Raw genomic sequence first — 20,367 nt, 5'->3', positions numbered from 1 at the left:
GACGAGCTTCTGGAATCAGTTGTGTCTCAGTTGCTGGAGCTGCAAAGACAAGCTCTGGACCATCAGGAAGGGATGTCCGCTGCACTACTTAGTTGCAAGGCACGATAAAGGAGGCTGTCCGCCTGCAGTCTGAGGTGATAGTGCCAGCATGCTAAAGCACCAAGGTCAACACTGGTAGGATGGCAATCGTCATGGAGACCTTGGTCCAGGACATAGGTCCTGCACTGCTGCAAGGGCTGAACTCCATTGCTTATGCCATAGTTGGCCTCCAACAGTGTGTACTTGAGAGAAGTGTGGGGCAGCTTGATCTTATTCCAGCTCCTCCTTCTCCTCAAGGAGTCAGCCAGGAGCCATCGGGCACTCATAGGGAGTAGGACCAGCTTGACACCCCGGGCCCATCCACCCAGGTGATCCTGGGAGTGTCTGTAGACTGCCTCCACCTCCACTGTGGATGTTGGGGGAGCAGCAAGACGTAGTGACAGGGTTAAGAAGATTAAGAAGATGTAACTCTTTCAGAGTCAAACAATTAAACTAAATGAACAAAATAAGGGATAAAATAAACACAACCCCTAAGTCAGGTCAGCTGTAAAACCAAGGAGTTAAGAAGATGTAACTCTTTTAGAGTCAAACAATTAAACTAAATGAACAAAATAAGGGATAAAATAAACACAGCCCCTAAGTCAGGTCAGCTGTAAAACCAAGGAGTTAAGAAGATGTAACTCTTTCGAGTACAAACACGTTTCCATCTGTTTCAGATGAAGTTACATTGTTTCATAGTTTGCCATTGTGAGAATTGAACTCTTGATCTTGGGGTTACAAACCCAGTACCATAACCACTTGGCTATTTAGGCCAAGCCAGGTTAAGAAGATGCAGTTGCACAGCCTAGGCATGGGTGTCAATCACTTGTACATAATGTTCACTAATGCAAATAAACTCCAAAGAATGTCTCCTTGCCTACAGCTCTTTGTTATGATGAACAGTGTTCCTGTCCCTCAGGTGTGAAACCTTGGTTCCTGCACAAGATAAAGGAAGGTATCTCAGTCCAGGGCCTCTTCCCTGTGCTTTGTTCAGCCTTCAGACCAAAGTGACTCACACTCACTGGACACATTACTAATGCCTTGATGGTGCTTGTCATTGCTGCCAGAATGTTGTGGGCAGCTGTCACAGATTTCTCAATTCTCTCTATGTGCTCTCAGGTGGGGCTGGCACCCATCTCATCAGTACCTGTGACCAGTGACACTATTACTGAAGGGGTCAGGTGTTGAAGGCTGACAAAGGATTAGGTGCATTTAAAGTTTCACGGCTGCATCTCTATGATGTGACTGATCACAAAGCACAAACGATCTGCCCTCGGCCAAACAGGAGTCAAACGTTCACAGATGCAATGTGAGGATCTGTGGTGTCTCCTCACTGCCTGTCATCATCATTCTCCACAAATCTACCAGCTATGAGGGACTCCTGAATGTGCCTGCCTCATCTGGCCAATGCGATGGCCTCATCCCCATCATTGTTGCCTTTGAGGACCTCCTCACCCTCATGCCTGGCGACATCCTCCAGCTCCTCCATCACCTCCTCAGCAATCTCCTCTCCCTGGTGCAGCACCAGGTTGTAAAGGGGGCAGCAGATGATGATGATGAGTGACACCTTCTGTGGACTACATTGCAGGGCTCCACCAGACCGGTCCAGCCAACGTAACCTCATTTTCTGCATCCTAATGGTTTGCTCCAACAAATTGCGAGTTGCAGCATCAGCTTCATTATACCTTTGCTTGGCTGCAGCCTGAGGCTATTGCATGAGTGCCATAAGCCAAGTCCTCTGCAGGTAGCCCTTGTCCCCGAGGAGCCAACCTTACAGCCTCCCTGGACCCTGGAAGATTTCAGAGATCTGAGACCTGATAAGGATTTAGGAGTCATGGACACTCCCTGGGAACTGTGTGCACACCTGCAGGATGCGTTTGTGGTGGTCCCACACCAGCTGAACATTCAGCGAACGGAAGCCCTTGCGGTTGATGTAGTTGACTATTTGTTACCACGGAGACCTGAGTGCCACGTAAGTCAGTGGCACCCTTCACCTGCGGGAAACCCGAGATCTGGGCAAATCCAATTGCTCTTGCATCCTGGCTTTCCTGGTCCCAGGCTAAATACACAAAATTGTGTGCCCTCGCGCAGATAGCATCTGTGACCTCATGGATGCATTTGTGGGAGGAAGCTTGCGATTTCGCAAGCCTGTGGAGCCCTGAAAGGAGCCACTGGCATAAACATTGAGCACCGTGGTCACTTTCACAGCCACAGGCAGTGGATGCCCTCCATGTCCCCATCATGCCAAACCCTGCAGCAGCTGTCAGATGTGACCGACCAGTTCCCTAGACACGTGCAGTCTTCAGCGACACTGGTTCTCGGTCATATGGAGGAATGAAAGACGCTGTGTAAAGAGACCCTGGGTCTAGCTATGTGCCAACCAATTACAGCTCGCTGTGGCTCTTCAGTGGCATGTGCAGGAGCCCCAGCTTCCCCTTCTTCCTGAGGGTGCTGCTCCTCCCTTTGCACAGCCAGGCACCTCAGTCGCTCTCAGTCTCTTCTTCATTTCCACCCTCTGTAAACCGTGAGGCATACAGCGAGGTCACCAGGCTCCATGCTCCTGATGTACACCTCCTAAAGGATGAAAGAGAGAGACACATGGGTTAGCTTGGGTGCACTCAGAACCTCTCTTGGTTAATTCTGAAGGCCACTTAATGCATCTTGGAGAGTGCTGGCCACCACTTGGATGACCAGAGTTTAGTGCGCTGCATGAGACAAATGGGTTAGCTTGGGTGTACTCAGAACCTCTCTTTGTTAATTCGGAAGGCCACCAATTGGATGACCAGAGTTTAGTGTGCTGCATGGCTGCCCGAAAACCAACCCACCTCCGCCCCACTCCACCTGACTGATTGGCGGCAGCTTTGGCCACTGGACTGCATGCTGTGCTCTCAGCTCAGGCACGGGCATTCTCCTAACCCACACTGCAAGCTGCACTGTTAGCTTGAACCATGGGGGAGATTGGTCCAAACCTGAATGATGACATTGCAAGGGGCTGTGAGTGCCTCCACCAGTGATTGCTCCATGGCCAACTTTAGCAAGGAGATTGTGACAACGTGCCCAGTTGTCCAACTGTTCTGCAGTCCATAGAACGCCCATTAGTTTGCAGTCTGTGTCAGAGGGGTGAAAAGTTCAGGAGCATTTGGTGGCACTTTCATGCCTCTGCGTTGCTTGAGTGGGCGGATAAACTAGAGGCCCAACTCCAAGCATGTCAATGCGGCTGCGCCTGAACTGTCTCAGCTGCAGAGGAATGGTCACTTTAATAGGCTTCCCTAATGCGTGGCTACTTCCCTACCCCCACCCTGCACATGCTTGTGCTCTACCAGCAACTGCAGTGCAGCCCTTGCCCACCCCCACACCCCCCAAGTCACCTTGGAAAGACAAGTATGGGGGCTTCTTGCTTGTGAGTTGGAGACTGTTTAGTGTTCACAGTACTCAAAATACAGAACAATATATGTAGCTACAAAATTGAATACTGAATTTCTAAAAATGAAGAAGTCTAACAAAATCCTGATTTATCTTAAATAAGAGGTACTCCTACTTGAACAGCTTTTGCCCTGGACTCCCACAAATGCACGGCTGCAGCCTGTTTCAAATGCCACGATGTTGGATGGGGGTTTTGCTGTTATTATTTTGATTTATCTTTCCTCTGACAGAAAAAATAATGTTTTCTATTGGAGATGAAAGTGACCACGCAATCTACAGATAGGTGGAAAGAATAGCTCTACATCAGTTGGAATTAATGTAAATTCTTCTGGAATTACAGTATCAAAGGTAATGAATGTCCATGGAGGCTGCTTCCACTCTGTGGCCATAACTTTACTGAATTTCTGATGCAACTCCAGCAAAGTCATAAGTGGCACAGGTCCTTTACTTAATTTAGCCTTCATTCATGTAGCAATCCCACAGATTTTCTAACATTTTGCTTCACAGTTATTTCTTGGACATTGCAAATAGCAATTTGTGACCTACACTGACCTGTGCCTTTCACAAAATCATGTTATCCATTGTTGTTATTATTACATGTAAGCCCTTGTTGGTGCACAAATCTATATGCTCGTCTGCAAGCCTCAGAAAAACTGAAATAAAATTCAGTCCTCGGCTATATAAAGTGGGTATGTAAAAGAAAAACAAAGGACTAGAAATTGTTGGAAAATTAATGATGAGTGCATGGCACCCTCCATTATTAGTGCTCAGAAAAAACAAGAAATTTGTGGTGAGGAAGAGATATGTCATGAGCTCCAGTTTGCCACAAATTGCTGGCCAATTTCCACCACTTTGCCATTTGTTCCACACAAACCAATAAATATTAGCATCTCGCCATGAGCCTTCCCATTTGCCATTTCTGTTCGCCTGACCATTCCATTGATAACTTCCTGCAGTGTGCGAAATAGGCTGTGGGTGCTAGTTAAGTTAGTTCTACCAGGATCTACACTTTAAATATTAGACTGACCTTTCTTTTGTCAGATGTTAATAAATTTGCCAAGGTCAGTCTAATATTTAAAGTGTAGATCCTTTTTATGGCCACCCTTCCTTATCTCTCCTTTGATTTAGTGTTTAATTTTGCTCTTGCCTATGTTTAGGTTTCTGTACATTAAATATGTTATATAAATGGAAGCTTCTATTACTGGTAGAACTAACTTGACTAGCACCCAGATGTTAACCTTTCTTTTCCTTAAGAAGCTTATGCACCCACTGTCTATTTGTAGCCGTGGCGGGGTGGGGGGGGGGGGCCTCCATGACCACTGATCTCCTGCTCAAGTTGTCCTTCCATTTTGTGGGTGAACAGCAACAAGGGCAGGGCAACAAGTGCTGGCCAGTGACACCCACGTCCCATGAAAGACTGAATTTTAAAAAGCCTAAAAAATGGCTGCTGCTTGCCCTCTAAATTGGTCCCACCTCCTTTCCAATCCTAGTCAGGTGGCAAATGTGACTCCTGGTCAATTAAGCACAACAAAGTTGAGGCAATTCTGCATTTCCAGGCTGGCATGGATCGGGACCAGGAAGTCCTCATGATGTCAGGATTATGACCAGGAATTGAAATCCTGCCCACTGTGTGAATTTTCTCTTCCCATTCCCCTAACTAGTTTGTTATACAAATCAAACAACTGTAAAGGATCAGTCTTTTTGCATGAAAAGAATAACAATATCTTAGTTTAACCACTAGTCATCATACTTTTCATGTTACTGTAAGGTTTCTGGTGCAGAATAAAGTCAAAGAGTCTGTATATGCAGTGAAAGCAGTAATTTGGAAATATTTTGGCACATAAACAGCTGCTTAACGCTTACAAAAAATTCTTTCAAGGGATGTGGGTGTCGCAGGCTTGGCCAGCATTTATTGATGGTCAGGATGGTGTGTGGCTTGGAGGGGAACTTGCAAATGGTCATGTTCCTGTGCAGCTGCTGCCCTTGTCCTCCAAGGTGGTAGAGGTCATGGTTTGGAAAGTGCTGTTGAAGGAGCCTTGGTGAGTTTCTGCAGTGCATCTAGTAGATGGCATACACTGCTGGCACTGTGCCTCAGTGGTGGAGGAAGTGAATGTTAAGGTGGTGGATGGGGTGCCAATCAAACAGGCTGCTTTGTCTTGGATGGTGTTGAGCTTATTGAGTGTTATTGAAGCTGCATTCATTCAGGCAAGTGAGAAGCAATCCATCACACTCCTTATTTGAGTCTTGTAGATGGTGAACAGGCCTCTGAGGACCCAGAAGGTGAGTTACTCACCACAGAATTTGCAGCCTCTGACCTGCTCTTGTAGCCACAGTATTTACATGGCTAGTCCAGGTCAGTTTTTGGTCAATAGGTAACCCCCAGGATGTTCATAGTGGGGGTTTCAGCCATGGTAATGCCATTGAACGTCAAGTGAAGGTGGTTTGATTCTGTCTTTTTGGAGATGGTCATTGCCTGGCACTTGTGTAGTGCGAATGTTACTTGCCACTTGTCAGCCCAAGCTTGGATATTGTCCAGGTCTTGCTGCATTTGGACATGGACTGCTTTGATATCTGATGAGTCACGAGTGGTGCTGAACATTGTGCAAACTTCAGTGAACATTTCTACTTCTGACTTTATGATGAACCGCAGGCCTTTGATGAAGCAGCTGAAGATGGTTGGGCCATGGATACTAGTGATGTCCCAGGACTGAGCTGATTGGCCTTCAACAACAGCAATCATCTTCCTTTGTGCTAGGTATGACTCCAACCAGTGGAGAGTTTTCTCCCTGAGTCCCATTGGCTCCAGTTTTTCTAGGGCTCCTTGATGCCATACTTGGTCAAATGCTGTCTTGAAATCAAGGGCAGTCACTTTCACCTTACCTCTTTTGTCCATGTTTGGATCAAGGCTGTAATGAGGTCAGGAGCTGAGTGGCTCTGTCGGAACCCAAACTGAGTGTCAGTGAGCAGGTTATTACTGAGTAAGAGCCATTTGATTGCACTGTTGACAACCCCTTCCATCACTTTGCTGATGATCGACAATGGACTGATGGGGCAGTAATTGTCCTGCTTTTTGTGGACAAAACATACCTGGGTAATTTTCCACAATGCCAGGTCAATGCCAATGTTGTAGCTGTACTGGAACAGCGACTTCTGGAGCCCAAGTCTTCAGTACTATTGCCGGAATGTTGTCAGGGCCCAGTGCCTTCAGCTGTTTCTTGACATCATGTGGAGTGAATCGAGTTGGCTGATGACTGGCACCTGTGATGCTGGGGACCTCAGGAGGAGGCCAAGAAAGATCATTCATTCGGCACTTCTGCTGAGCATTTTTGCTTAACACAAATGCATGCTAAATTGAAAAATAATAAGGCCTTGTGGATTGGTTTAAGCTGCTAATAGATTAATTGATGATGTAAATAGTGTGATTAGCTGTTCTCTAATTGGCATTTTTGGATCATTGTGTAAATTATTTTAGTGAGATATTAATCTTGCAGCAAGGGACCAGTGTAGTGTAGCCTCAGTAAGAGTTGAGCCTTAGGGAGAGTTTAGCCTTGGGTTGCAGTTGTATGAAAATTAAATTAAATTGCTGCATTTGAATTTATCCTTTTTTAAGAAAAGGGAAACAATTTTATTTAATATGTGGGACAGCTGAAGTCTTTGACATACAATACCCATATGATGTGGAAAGTCCTGATTGTATTTTGTGTCCCAGGTGATCACATGCACGCAAATATCCCAACTATTTCTGCTCAAGTTTAAAGTTTCCCAGTTTGAGTAACATTCCATCACAGAGGAAGTTGATGGTTTCTGGAATGCACATTCATGAGGAATGCAGTTGATAACCATAGGAATAAGGGAAAAAAGCCAAGATGCACTGCAGAAATCTTCTGAGAATGTTGAATTAACAACCAGGTAATACCTGTGACAGTAACAACAGTGTGGAGAAGGACAACCACAAAAAATATCATGTTATTGTGCAGTAAATTACTGTAAGAGGAATAGGTCTTAAGAACATAAACATTGTAATAAAAAAGCTTCTGTAATTTGGAAGAAGATAGGCACTAATAAGAATGAAGCTCTTGGGAAGAAACAATAAGATATTCAGCCACGTTCAGTAAGAAACAAAAGTTCATGTGCTATTAAAACAATGGATCCATTATTATTATTATTATTGTCTCTTCCTACTAGACTCTCTCTGCTGGTACATGTGTGTATGGTAGGCTTAAGTGGACAAAATGCACAATGCAATTCTCATACACTCTATATACCACAACCAAGAGTCCTGAATACTAAGTTGCCTCCTGGGTACCAGGGTAAGGGATTTAATGGAATGGTTAAAAAAGATTTTAGAGTGGGCAAGAGAATAGCCAGAAATTTTGGTTCATAGTGAACAAATGTTATAAGAAGAAATACAACAGAATGAAATTTTGCAAATGCTGTTTCAATAATTAGGAGACAGATTAAAGAATTAGAGCTTAGTGGTTGTAATTTCAAGATAATTCTCAGTGTCACCTGCTAGTGAATATAGGAATAGCGAGGGAGTTAAAATCATGGTGGCTAGATGGTGTTCATTCCTGGGATGTTGGGATGATCTTTGGAGATGGATGGTTCTGATAGGATTGATTGGCTTAACCTTAACTAGGCTCGGGTAGGATTTGAAGCACTATGGCTTGCCGAGGAAATAAGAACAAAATGAGGAAGCAGAATGGAACAAGGAGGATAAGGAAGGTAAAAAGGAACAGCAGGAAATTGTTAATAGATCAGGAGGAGGTTTAAAACAACTAAGATTGCAAAAAACAACTAAAACAACTAAAACTGACAGAGGCTGGTTTGAGTTGTTTGTCCATCAAAGAACAAAGTATTGCAAATAAAATTGATGAGTAAGAGACACAAACTGTACTGAGGGAATGTCAAAATATTCAAGGAGGGTAGAGTAGAAATAAAAGTAGGGATGCCTGTGTTAAATATAGATTTCACTACAGCTATAGAATCTTATCTTCTAATAGGCATTGTGAAAAAAAGTTTTACGTGTTCTGCATTACCTTTGTAATACTTTTTGTATAATGTGCAAATGATGTGTATTTAACCATTGCACACCACCTACAACCAGAACTGTTTGATCGCTGTTTTCTAAAGGATGTGACCTGAAAGCAAAAACAGACAAGATTCTCAAATTACAGTAACTGCATTGTATTATGTATATTTGCTCACAATTGACTATATAGTTATATGAAGTACTGACAATTTAATAAAACCTTTAAAGGCAAGGTATCAAAATGCTCCCAGTGTTCTATATATAATTACTTTGGAATTGGATTCGTAATGGCTCAGTGCAAATTTACTGAATGATTTAATACAATGCAGTATAGACCAGCAAGATCCCAGCTTTGATACCTGGTCTAGATGATCTCATCCAAAATAGTGGTATGAATTCTTCAATTGGCTATAATTGACATTCTGGGCCATGGTTCTCAAGTGTGACTAGCGGTGAGTATTTGGTTGTCAGATAAGGTAATATCAGCTAGCCCTTGCTGCCTTCATGGTAGAAATGGTTTGCCATCATTCTCTAATTTCACCACAAATTGGGTGAGGTAACACATGACTGTTGGAAACTGTGGAACTGTTTAATAGCTTAGGTCACTCCCTCAAGAGTGAAAAAATAGAAAAAAAAAAGTAAATTTCTTTCAATATTTGCTAGCCAACAACTTCAGAATTTCATTCTGTTTTTAAATAACAGCCAAGCTGCATTACAATTAAGGAATGCCCTAAATTCTGTTAAAGTCAATTTTATTAATTTACAATTATGTGAGTAGTTTTATTTTGTATTGCAAAATTACTGCCTAAATCAATAACTAGTTTCTCAGTTTTCACATATGTTAAACAAAGATCCAATCTGCTTACTTGGGCTGGAAGGGAAAGGTCTTTGAAAAAGAGTAAGGAAGTTATCCTTGGTGTCCTGGCCAATATTTATCCCTCAATCAATATCACCAAACAGGCATTTGGTCAATATCACATTGCTGTTTGCAGAAGTTTGCTGTGCGCAAATTGGCTGCCGCATTTCCATTACAATATTACTTCAGAAATATTTCATCGGCTGTAAAGCACTTTGAGATGTCCGGCAGTCATGAAAAGTGCTACATAATTGCAAGCCTTTCTTTTATCTTCTGTGTGCTCTGTGCCACTGAAGTAATCAAAAATACAAACAGCACCTGAAATACCTAAAATTAGAATATACTCTAAAATATACTTCACTGTTGTAGAAAAGATATTACTGAAATGCTCTTATGTCCTCTTAGCACTTTTCAAATTTGTAATATTTTATTAAAATTGATTTTTTTTTCCAACAGTATTTCTAGAGATTGAATTAAGACCTGAAATTGCTACTGGTGGTTCAGTAAGTTTAGTCAGTGAGTAGTTAATTCACACCACAGGCAGTCCCAATGTAACTATTTAGCCAGATAGCCTGCCAATAGTCAGTGTCAAAGCTTAGATATGCATAATAGCTATTTAGGAAAGGTACTGGCGAGCGCCCATGAAACCAGGCCCTGGCCAAAGAGTCAGTAGATTCATGAGGAGGGGAACAGAAAAACTGGTGTGAAAAAAAACTGAAATTAGAGAAGATTTGTAGTACCTTTGTACAAGTTGCTCCAAAGTCTTTTCAAATGTAGGCCTCTGATTTAAACTCAGCCAGAACTGGGGATAATAAGCATAGCTGGTGAATGTCTTTCCTCCATTTAAATTGGAATAGAATTTAGTGTCATGAGCTTTGTCCCATTCCTGAAGTGTTTCATTTACTTCCTCCATAAGATAGTACATCATTCCCCTGTTGGTTGAATCTCCAATAAAAAGAACCTGATAGGTGAAAAAGAAAAATACATCAAATATGATGTCATCAAATAGTCCCAAGCAAAAACTGGCAAGTAGAGTAACACCTTAGGACTCTAAAAAATGACACATTTTTCACAAACACGATTAAAGAAGAGCAAATGTCTGTAATCAGACATTACAATTAAGTGGGAAACAGGTTTGTCGTATAAAATAAAAACAGAAAATGCTAGAAATACTCAGCATGTCTCAGACTATTATCTGTTTTACTCTCTGCAGGTACTGCCTGACCCACTGAGTAATTATAGCATTTTATGTTTTGTTTCAGATTTCCAGCATCTATATTATTTTGTCTTTGAACAAAGATTTGTTTAACTGGCTTTAAACCTACTATTCATCCCGTATCCTATCCCAGTTTAATTTTGATTATACGTCCTGTATAATTTTTGTTTAGTTACAAAATTCTGCTTTCCTTTCCTTTCACCTGTAAAGGCTGACCACATGTAGTGCTTCAGTTTGGTTCATACATTGTAAAAATGTCTTCATTGTTAGAAGATGGAGGACAATCTTTTGTTGTGAGGAGAGACTAGTGAACTTGGATTTGTTTCATTAAAATAAATGAGTACTAATAGAGAGGCTAAAAATTTAAAGACTCTGATAAAGTAAAGGGAGAAAATCATTTCCACTATTCAGTAACTGGAGAGCTTAAATTTAACAATCAACAAAAGAACAAAAGGAGAGGTCAGGAGAATTTCTTTACACAGAAGCTTGTCAGGCTGCGGAATGGTCTCCAAAAGATTAAAGTAGAAACAGTCCCCATAATGGTTTTAAAAAAAGGAAATGGATCAATACTTGAAGAAGAAAGATGTAGAAGGGAATGGGAAAAAGGCATGCAGGGACCAAACTTACAATTCTTTCAAAGAGCTGGTGTTGGCACAATTACTTCCTATGCTATAAAATAATGATTCTAACAACTTTTATCACAGAGTAGTAGCGTGTAATACTTGCATGCTCTTAATATATTCAACCTGCACTAAATATTCAGTCAGTACATTGTAAAGGTACAATTTTTATTCTACATTTGTGTTGTCTTATTTTCTACAGGTCCAGATACAGTTATTTTACAGCAGTGAAAACAAAAGATGACAGAACTGTTTGCAATTAGCACACAAATCTCTGGTGCATGTTAGCTCTGGTTAGGCCATAACTAGAGCATTGCATTCAGTTCTGGTCACCACACTTTAGGAAGGGTGCGAGTATTTTTGAGAGGGTGCAGAGAATATTCACCAGAATGGTTCCAAGGGTGAGGAATGTTAGCTACAAGATTAGGCTGGAGGAGCTGGAGTTGTTCTCAGAGCAAAGGAGATTGAGGGAAGATTTGACAGAGGTGTACAAGATTATGACAGGTTTAGATAAGATAGACAAAGAAAAGTTGTTCCCATTAGCTGATTGTATAAAGAGCAGGGGACACTGATTTAAGGCTTTGGGCAAGAGATTCAGGGGCTATGTGAGGGAGAACTTTTTTTTTTACACAGTGAGTGGTACTAACCTGGAGCTCACTGCCTATGAAAGTGGTGGAAGTGGAGACGGTGAATGATTTCAAAAAGAAACTAGATGGACACTTAAGGGTAATAAACTTGCAGGGCTACAGGGATAGAACAGGTGAATGGGACTGATTGGATTGCTCTACAGAGAGCTGGTATGGATTTGATGGGCTGAGAGGCCTCCTTCTGTGCTATTACAACTCTGTGTTGTGTTGAGACAGTTATAGCCACAGTACAATTATCAACACATTACAAATTTGCCCACAACTTCTGTTATGTCTTTCTGATCTCACAAATCAATTTAATATATTGTTACTAATCCACAGAACAATTCTTTGGGTATTTCCTCTCCATATGATTACCTGCAGTTACCTCTGCCTCACAAAGCTGAATGTTCCTCCACGCTGTGACAGTGCTGTAATGATGAAACTTTCTATCACAATATTGAATACTACAAAGTAGGATTCAACAAATTTAAAAATCTAAGTTCCGAGTTTTAATTCACAGCATTCATTGAGCGGATTAAAACAAATTCTAATTTGGATTTGAGTGTAAAAATGTTAGAACGGTCATTCAAGATGAAATCATTACATTCACTTGTTTTTTATTCAGCAGGTCCATTCAGAATATACTGTAGTAATGGATATGCTTAAGGTTTCACCACATGGAACATGCAAAACAAACCTTCTTTCACAGAGGTTAGAATTAGGATGTATGGTTAAAACAATTTTATTAACAAAATATAGGTAGTGAAATAATCCCTGTGTTGTTAAGTTCTAACATAGTGAATATCCAGCCTATAAGCATTTAGCATTGGGAAACACATAGCTTAGAATGTTCTATTGCTTCAGCATGTCATGAAATGAAGATAACTTCACAAACTACAATATCAAATTCATTGTGATATTTTTTGACATCATTGTATGTTTTATTTCTTCTTGGGACACAGTACTAAATGATAAAGACTTATTACATATTATTAGCATTTTACTGCATTACCAGAGTTCAGACACAAATTAAACACTGCCTATTTGGAACAATTTTTATTTGAAATTTTACCTTTATTTTCTTTGGCAAAGCCAGTTGGTTACTTTAAATTGCAAGTTAAAAAGAAAAGTTAACTAACAGGTTTGTGCCAATATCTCATAATAATTCACTTTGTGGGAGTAAAAGTGCTTTGTGTGTAATTATTACAGGGTGTCTAGGAGTGAATTTTGTTGTGATTTTTATGCTTGCATTAGCAAAGCAGCCACAATTTCTTTTGTCCATACTCCTCAAATTTCTCACAAAATTAAAGCAAGTGTAAAGCACTTTAATTCACTGATCCGGTGTTAATCTTTTATGAACATAAGAACATGAGTAGCCCATTCAGCCCTTCAGGTGCCTGGAATGCCATTTAATTTAATTAATTTACAAAGACAGGTTTAATTAATAGTTTCAACCCAGTATTATCTTGGTAAATCTGCACCCCCCCCCCACTAAGACCAATATATCTTTTCTGAGGTGCTGTGCCCAGAAATATGCATAATATTCCAAATAGGATTTGGCTGTGACTTTGTTAAGCAGAATCCAATTGGGTCTATGGAAAATGACTCAGAGTTCACTGCAAATGCATACTGTAAGTGGAATTTAATCTAGCCTTAATTAGTGCCTGTGCAGGAAAGCTGTCCACGAGCCTTCCTGCGCCAAACCTAATTGGGTGGGTGAGAAGGCATTAGGGCACCCTCCTGCCCGATTAAATGGCCCCCCACTTTTGCCGCCAGGGGCATTACTTTCTGCCCTATATTTCATAGTTCTGAGGAAAGGAATTAAAAGGAGCAGGATGGTGGCTGACTGTACTGGGAAAACTCTGTAAACTGAACTTTGAATGGCTATGTAAAATTTCACTGTATCCCATGCACTTGTTTTGCTCATCTTCTGTTGTGTGCAACAGCATAGCAGACAGGAATAAACAGTCACCACCTGCCATCTATCTGAGGGCGCGGGACAGAAATATTATTGGTGCTATGCCTCCTATGGAGGAATGTAAGCATGTACTTAAATGCCAGTACACTTACCTTGGCAATTTTCCTTACATTAACAAACTTATTCCTTATTTGGTCTGAGGTACAATGGACTTGGGTATCAAACTGAATCACTCTTTGGCCTCCATCCAGGTAGCTGGAATATCTGCTTGAAGGGTTGGGTTGCTTTTAACTGCAAAGCCCTTTATGACTTGCTGAATTACCCAATTTTGTCTTCTGGTCAATCAGCAGCATTACTGCCTTCCCGCATGTCTTCCATGCATAGATAATCTATCCAAACAAGCGGAAGGGCTTCCCAATGCAACTTTGACCGATTGGGTGCAACATTTCAGGATATACAAAATATAAGGACTTAAGGACCACTGGGATGTAGAGGCATCATGAAGGGCATTTTTGATACTGATTCACTTGTTAATTCCATATTTTGGACAGTTTTTACAGCACTGTAATATAAACAAGAGTTCAATTCCAAATGCTGCACCCCCAACATTTTGGAAATAAACCTTTGGAGGGTTTGATATGATTGGGTAATTCTTAGTTAGGCGACTGGGGTTGTTTGGTTGGGGTGGGTGGGGGGGGGGGGGGGGGGGGGGGGGGGGGGGGGGAGGGGCGGGGGGGGGGGGGGGGCGCGGTGTGGTCATTTGGTAAATTTTGTTATTTTAGTTTACAGTTCCCCCATGGGGATCGTAGCACCTCCTTTAAAATGTCCCAATTTTCAGTGAAGTCATGTTACTTCTTCTTCAACAATCAGAGAGACTTATGACAGATGTTAATAGCAAGATTCAGTTACTAACTGCAAGATTATGGAGAGAATTTAATAAAGTAATGTGGAATTCAAAGAAAGGTTATCAAGGAGCATTAAACTGAACTCTAAAACATTTTATAAACGTACAGGGGGTAAAGGTTGTTCCTGTAGTGCCATTTTAAGCGCTACGCAGACTACTTTGGTTCCTCAAAGGCGTACAGCACCATGGGCTGCCACCTGCTCAGCCTATGTTCTTCAATGCTATCAGCTTGCTGTGCTTTCTGCCCTTGGGAATCGACCTCGGCTTGAAATGGCGCTATGCAAAACAAATTTTTTCCCCCATAATGTGTAAGTGATTAGCTATCGAAAAATTGGAGTCCATTCGGGATCAAAAAGGAAATTTTCCTACAGGGCTGAATTTTCCCTCTGTCAGGCGGGTTGTGCAGGGGCAAGCGTAAATCTAATCGGTGCCCCCAATCGAATGCGCGCCGCTATTTTATGTGGGCGGGCCAGTTAAGGTCCACCCAGTATGACGCACACCTGGAAGGGCTGAGCGCTCCCTGTGTGGGTGGGGGGTGGATTCCCAGAATCGGGGCCTGCACTCTTTCGTGCATGCACGCAAAAGAGCGCAGAAATCACCCTGAGGTACGGAGATGCTTCAGGGAGATTAGTTTAAGTGCTGAAAAATTTAAGAAAGGGAAAAATAAAACTTTAAGGACATGTCCTCTCATGTGAAACTGTCACATGAGCTGGAACATGTCCATTAATTTTTTCACAATATTTTATTTGATTAATAAACCCTTCATGAAACCTCATCCCGCCTGTGGATGAGGTTTCATGAAAAATGTGAAGGCCGCATGGGCTCTTTGACTGCCCACCAACTTTAAGGTTGGACGGGCAGCATGCTTAACAAATTTAATCACTTTCTTGATGGCCTTAACAGGCTCTTGACAGTTCGGCGAGCGGCTGCACGGCCACTGAACTGACATCTAAATGACGCGCGGTGACATCGGGACGCATGCCCAAGTCACCGCGCATCATTTCACACATCGGCAAGTGGGCCCCACTCCCGCTCGCTGACCCGAAAATTCTGCCCATAGAGGCAAAAGACAGATAAAGTATTAAATGAGTACTCTGCATTTATCTTCATAAAGGAAGAGGATGATTTGAAGGTTACGTGAAAAGAGGTGAGGAATGTTATGGACGGGATAGTAATAGATAGAAAAGACATACTAAAAAGCTTAGCATTACTGAAAGTTGAAAAGTCAGCTTGTCCAGATGAAATGCATCCTAGGTTCCTGAAAGAAGAAAAGGTAGAAATGGGAGAAACTTTGGTCACAATCTTCCAATTCTCATTATTTACAGGTGTAATGCTGGAGGACAAGAGGATTGCTAATGTTATACCAATATTCAACAAAGGGGAGAGGGATAAACCAGAAAACCACAGGCCAGACAACCTAACATTGGTTGTGGAAGTTATTGGAAACCATTATCAGGGGTAAAATAAAATTTCACTTCGAAAGGCATGGGTTATTCCAGGTGTACCAACATGAACTTGTTAAAGGCAAATTATATCTGACTAAACTTGAATAAATTCTTCGACAAGGCATTGAATTATTTGAGAAGGTTGATCAAGGTACTTTGGTAGATGAAACATATCTTGACTTTTAGGTGGCGTTTGACAAAGTGCTACCCACGAAGCTTATTAAGAAGATGGAAGCCCATGGAATTATAGGGAAAGTCATGGTATGGATTTAAATATAAAAGTGACCGAGTTAACACTGTCATCTTTTGACTGTTTAATGTGCTATGATTGCAAAGAAATTAATACGTTAAATGAAGCTATTGTTCCTTACATTTAATTCACTTGCATCTAAATTTTAAGTAAATTAACAAAATAATATCCTTATTATGCACAAGTATTAATTGCGATCCAAGTCAATTGATTTAAGAGTATGACTCTGATTTACTTCCATTCTTATACAAGCTATTTTCTACTAGTAGATTCCTTCAGCTATGGGAGTACAACAGTCCACCATAGCAACACCACCTAAAATCACAATAACACTGCTCTATGATTAGTGCAATAGGAGAATTTCTTTTGTTTCAGTTTTCTTCTTGAAGTAGTCTGTAAGGTAGTCCATCTCCATTCAGCACAATACCCATCACTGTGTTGTGCAGTTTTTCTATACCAGTAGAATGCATCATTAGGTGGTTCAAATCTACAATGTTATTTCATTAGGGTATAGCTTTCTATTAAACTTCAATTCATTACGTGAAAAATTTTTTAGAAATTTTTGTCATATTATTCTACTTTGCAGTACATTATTGAATAACGTTGCTAATGGCAGTGAAAAGACATATAGAACAAGCCCTTACCCTCCTTCCATTCATACACTGCTGAAGTTGACTTTTGGTCAGTGTAAAATGTTGACATTTGTCTGGCTGCCACCGTGCCTTCTGCCAATCACAAGTTTGGTTGTCAGAGCAGCTCAGACAAGGAACAACCCACTGCCCTGAAACAGTAACATAAAGAACCCAATTATTATCAAGGAATTAATTTTTGATGTCTTGATAAGATTGGAATCATTTTTAATCTGTTGGCAAGAGTGGAATCATTGGTGCACCATTATACTATACAGTTAAAAACACAGAAGAGGATGCCATTGTCTCCTGTTTTGGAGCACAAAACAACCACTTTCAGAGTGCCAAGACCCTCACCTGAATGATGCTACAATTACACCTAATGCCATATTGCTTTGGGTGATATTGAGGTGTCCTTGGCAACAGCCTAAAACAAATGGTAGGCCCCTTGAATGTGATACTGAAGGGCCTGAGGCCTATTTTACAAGCTTATTCTAGAATTTAGCAGAAGTGGTGGGCATACTCTATTCAGTTTTTCAGATCCTTAGCAGTCCTCAAAGCAGGCCACCATTGCATGCCATAATGTGGGGTCAGGTGGAACATACCTGTACCTCCTGATTCTGTAAATATACTGTGCTCTGCTTGTCAGGCCATTTTACTCCACTCCTGCCCTCGTCTGGCCTCCTTGCCCCAGCCCAGCCCTGGAGACTGGAAGTGACCCTCAGATCAATGTCACAGCCTACCCAGTAAACGAGCCTTAGGACTCCACCTGCTCTCTCCACCGCACCCCCCCCCCCCACCCCCCCCGCCTCACCCCCCACTTCAACACACTTTTCTTTTGCAATTGTGAAATGACAGCACTTAAGGTTGTTAGAAGAGATTACAACAGAGTAATACAATCAACTGGTTCATTTCATTTAATAAGTCTTGAGCATGGTCATCTCGGTCTTGAGAGTTTGAAAATAGCAGAGTACATTTTGCAAATAGTGTTACATGCAGGACTTCGATTTTGACTAAGGGTGCTATTTTGGTGTATAGAAGGCAGGGCAATCAGGCCTGGACTTGCTTCAAGGGCCATCCAATACTCCTAATCATGATTGGACTATTTGCTATTTTTTTCATATGCAATGCTAGTTTGAGTGAGATGTAAGAAGCAGGCATGGTCTTGAACGAAGTTGCAAAACATGCTGTAAACAAAGGAAAATCTGGCCTTATTTATTTCAGCCAATTCATACAGTGGAATGTATGAGAGGCGCAAACCATTTTGATGGTTAGTCCTCATTTGTCTAAGATCGGCAAACCGCCCACAAGTTTTCAGGCACTAACTGAGACTTCACCAAGCAAGAGATTTCCAGTGGTCCTCTTATCAACAGGCCTATCAAGTGATGCTAACTCACCAATAATTTCCATGATGCTCAATTTTACTTACAGTGATGGTTAACAAAATATTTATACTTTATTGAACAGAAATGCATAAATGTTGTATCAGGATCTTTGCTAATATTTTCTACAGGTTATACCTATGCAATCAGATAGAACTGATCAGAAAATTTACCCTGACATGTGAAGTATCCCGCTAGCACAACTTGCATCTAAATCTGGATGGTATCTGTAATATAGCAGTATTGAAATCTAATGGAATGAGTGACCATAATGTGCTTAAATTTAAGGTTATGTAGCGATCAGCTAGAACAAAAGTATTAGGAATGCAAGTGAACAGGGCACTAAGTGGAGCACATACCTCCACTACACTGCATTGATTCAATGTTATCACCATTATGCAGCTCTTCCTTGAGGCTCTGTAGCTACAAAGCCGAAAAAAGAAATATTTTTATTAAGAGCTTCCATCTCACTAAGGAGGTTTCAAGTCAATGCACATCCAACAACCTCCTCTGAAAACTCTGCTCACATTTTGACAGTTGTGACAGTTCTACCACAGCAGCTGTGGCAATCCACAACATTCTAAAACATCAACACCATTCCAAATAAAACAACCCACAACATTCTAAAAAAGTGCCTTTCAAAACTTCTCAAAAGTGCTATTCAGCTACTGAAGTACTTTTATAGTCAATGTTGTTATGTAGAGAATTCTGATATCCAATTTTCACTTAGCAAGACTCACAAACAGAAAAGACCAGATGCTGGGGAATTGGATTTTGGGCGTTATGAGGTCCCTTAAAGTTTCAAAATGGGGTCCATGACACATGCGCACACTTGTGAGTCTGAGTATGCTGAATGCAATATGGGTAAATGGTTTAGTGACCTGATGATTCCTGGAAATATTCAGAGTAGGCAGATCATGACACCAATCAATGAGTAACATTGAACAGGCATAATTGAGGGGAGGGTTACAGGGCTTGGGGGCATGGAAAAAGGAGAAGCACCAGGGCCCCTTGGTTTGTCTCCCTGGCCCTGCCCCCTTCCCAACAACGATCACCTAGAGACCACCCCTAACCCTCGCATCACCAATTAATTTATGCCAGCACCATTTGCAGGAGCACCTGTGAGCAGTCTCCTGCCGATCAATATCCCAATCCCACCTTCCAGCCAGTTAGGACTTCTATCTAATTTTGAATGGGAGACTCTGGACCAACGTATAAATGCAGTCCGGGAGTTAAAATTACTCTGGGTCTCAGGAGGCGCTGTGATGTGAATTTCTGGTAGCCCTAGCCCGTGCATGCTGTATCATGCCCCAGTTAAAATGGAGTCTATAGTATGTACCTTGAAACACTCCTTCATACAAGCAAATCTGAAGGGTACATCTACAGTGGAAAACAGTAATAATTTGCAATAGATCAAACATCAGATCAAATAGAGTCCTGTCAGCAGAGAAGTCATGAAAGGTAAACTGCAAAGTCCTAGTCCTTAAAAGTTAATGATCTGAGTACAGGAGGCTGTTTGGGAAGGTCAAACAACTCCTAACATCTCCCTAAAGGTGTTGCACTTGCAAGACAAGACAGTGCAAACTATCAAGCAATAATCAGAGCTGGCAGCGGCTCAGTCATGTTCACACAGCTCACTGAGAATCAAGAGATCTCAATACTGACTCACTTTTTTTAATGCCCATGGCAGTGGCTACACTTACAAAGGAGGTTCATGCTGCATAAAGTAATGATTTTCCGTGCCCTCTGGCATCCGGTGTGTTTGGCGGTGTGAACGGACAATATGGCAAAGAAAACCAAAAATTGGTTTCATGATGTCATGAAACCAGTTTGCAATCATCCGCTCTACCCATCAATGTTGGGTCACATTTCCCACCATCGGACATTGGGAACCTCATTGTAATACATCTGCATATCATTAGCCCAGCCTGCCAGAATCATCCCCCCACTCTGGATTGCCCACCCATGTCGGCGGGAAAACACAC

The 20,367-nt window shown here is 41.6% G+C and overlaps 1 protein-coding gene across 2 annotated transcripts in view; it reads right to left on the bottom strand.

Moving 5' to 3' along the window:
* The window catches only part of cped1 (cadherin-like and PC-esterase domain containing 1), a 278,983-nt gene that overhangs the window by 31,604 nt on the left and 227,012 nt on the right, over positions 1 to 20,367 (bottom strand). For both annotated transcript variants that reach the window (XM_041216372.1, XM_041216373.1), the window contains exons 17-19: positions 17,016 to 17,152; positions 10,130 to 10,350; positions 8,541 to 8,642 (exon numbers count right to left, since the gene is read on the bottom strand). In XM_041216372.1, coding sequence (XP_041072306.1) covers positions 8,541 to 8,642; positions 10,130 to 10,350; positions 17,016 to 17,152 — 460 coding nt within the window. The remainder of the gene's footprint in view (positions 1 to 8,540; positions 8,643 to 10,129; positions 10,351 to 17,015; positions 17,153 to 20,367) is intronic.

This window comes from Carcharodon carcharias, chromosome 21 (genome assembly GCF_017639515.1).
Source record: "Carcharodon carcharias isolate sCarCar2 chromosome 21, sCarCar2.pri, whole genome shotgun sequence".
NCBI lineage: Eukaryota > Metazoa > Chordata > Chondrichthyes > Lamniformes > Lamnidae > Carcharodon > Carcharodon carcharias.
Note: the sequence above shows the minus strand (reverse complement) of the source record. Positions and strands in the feature narration are given on the sequence as shown.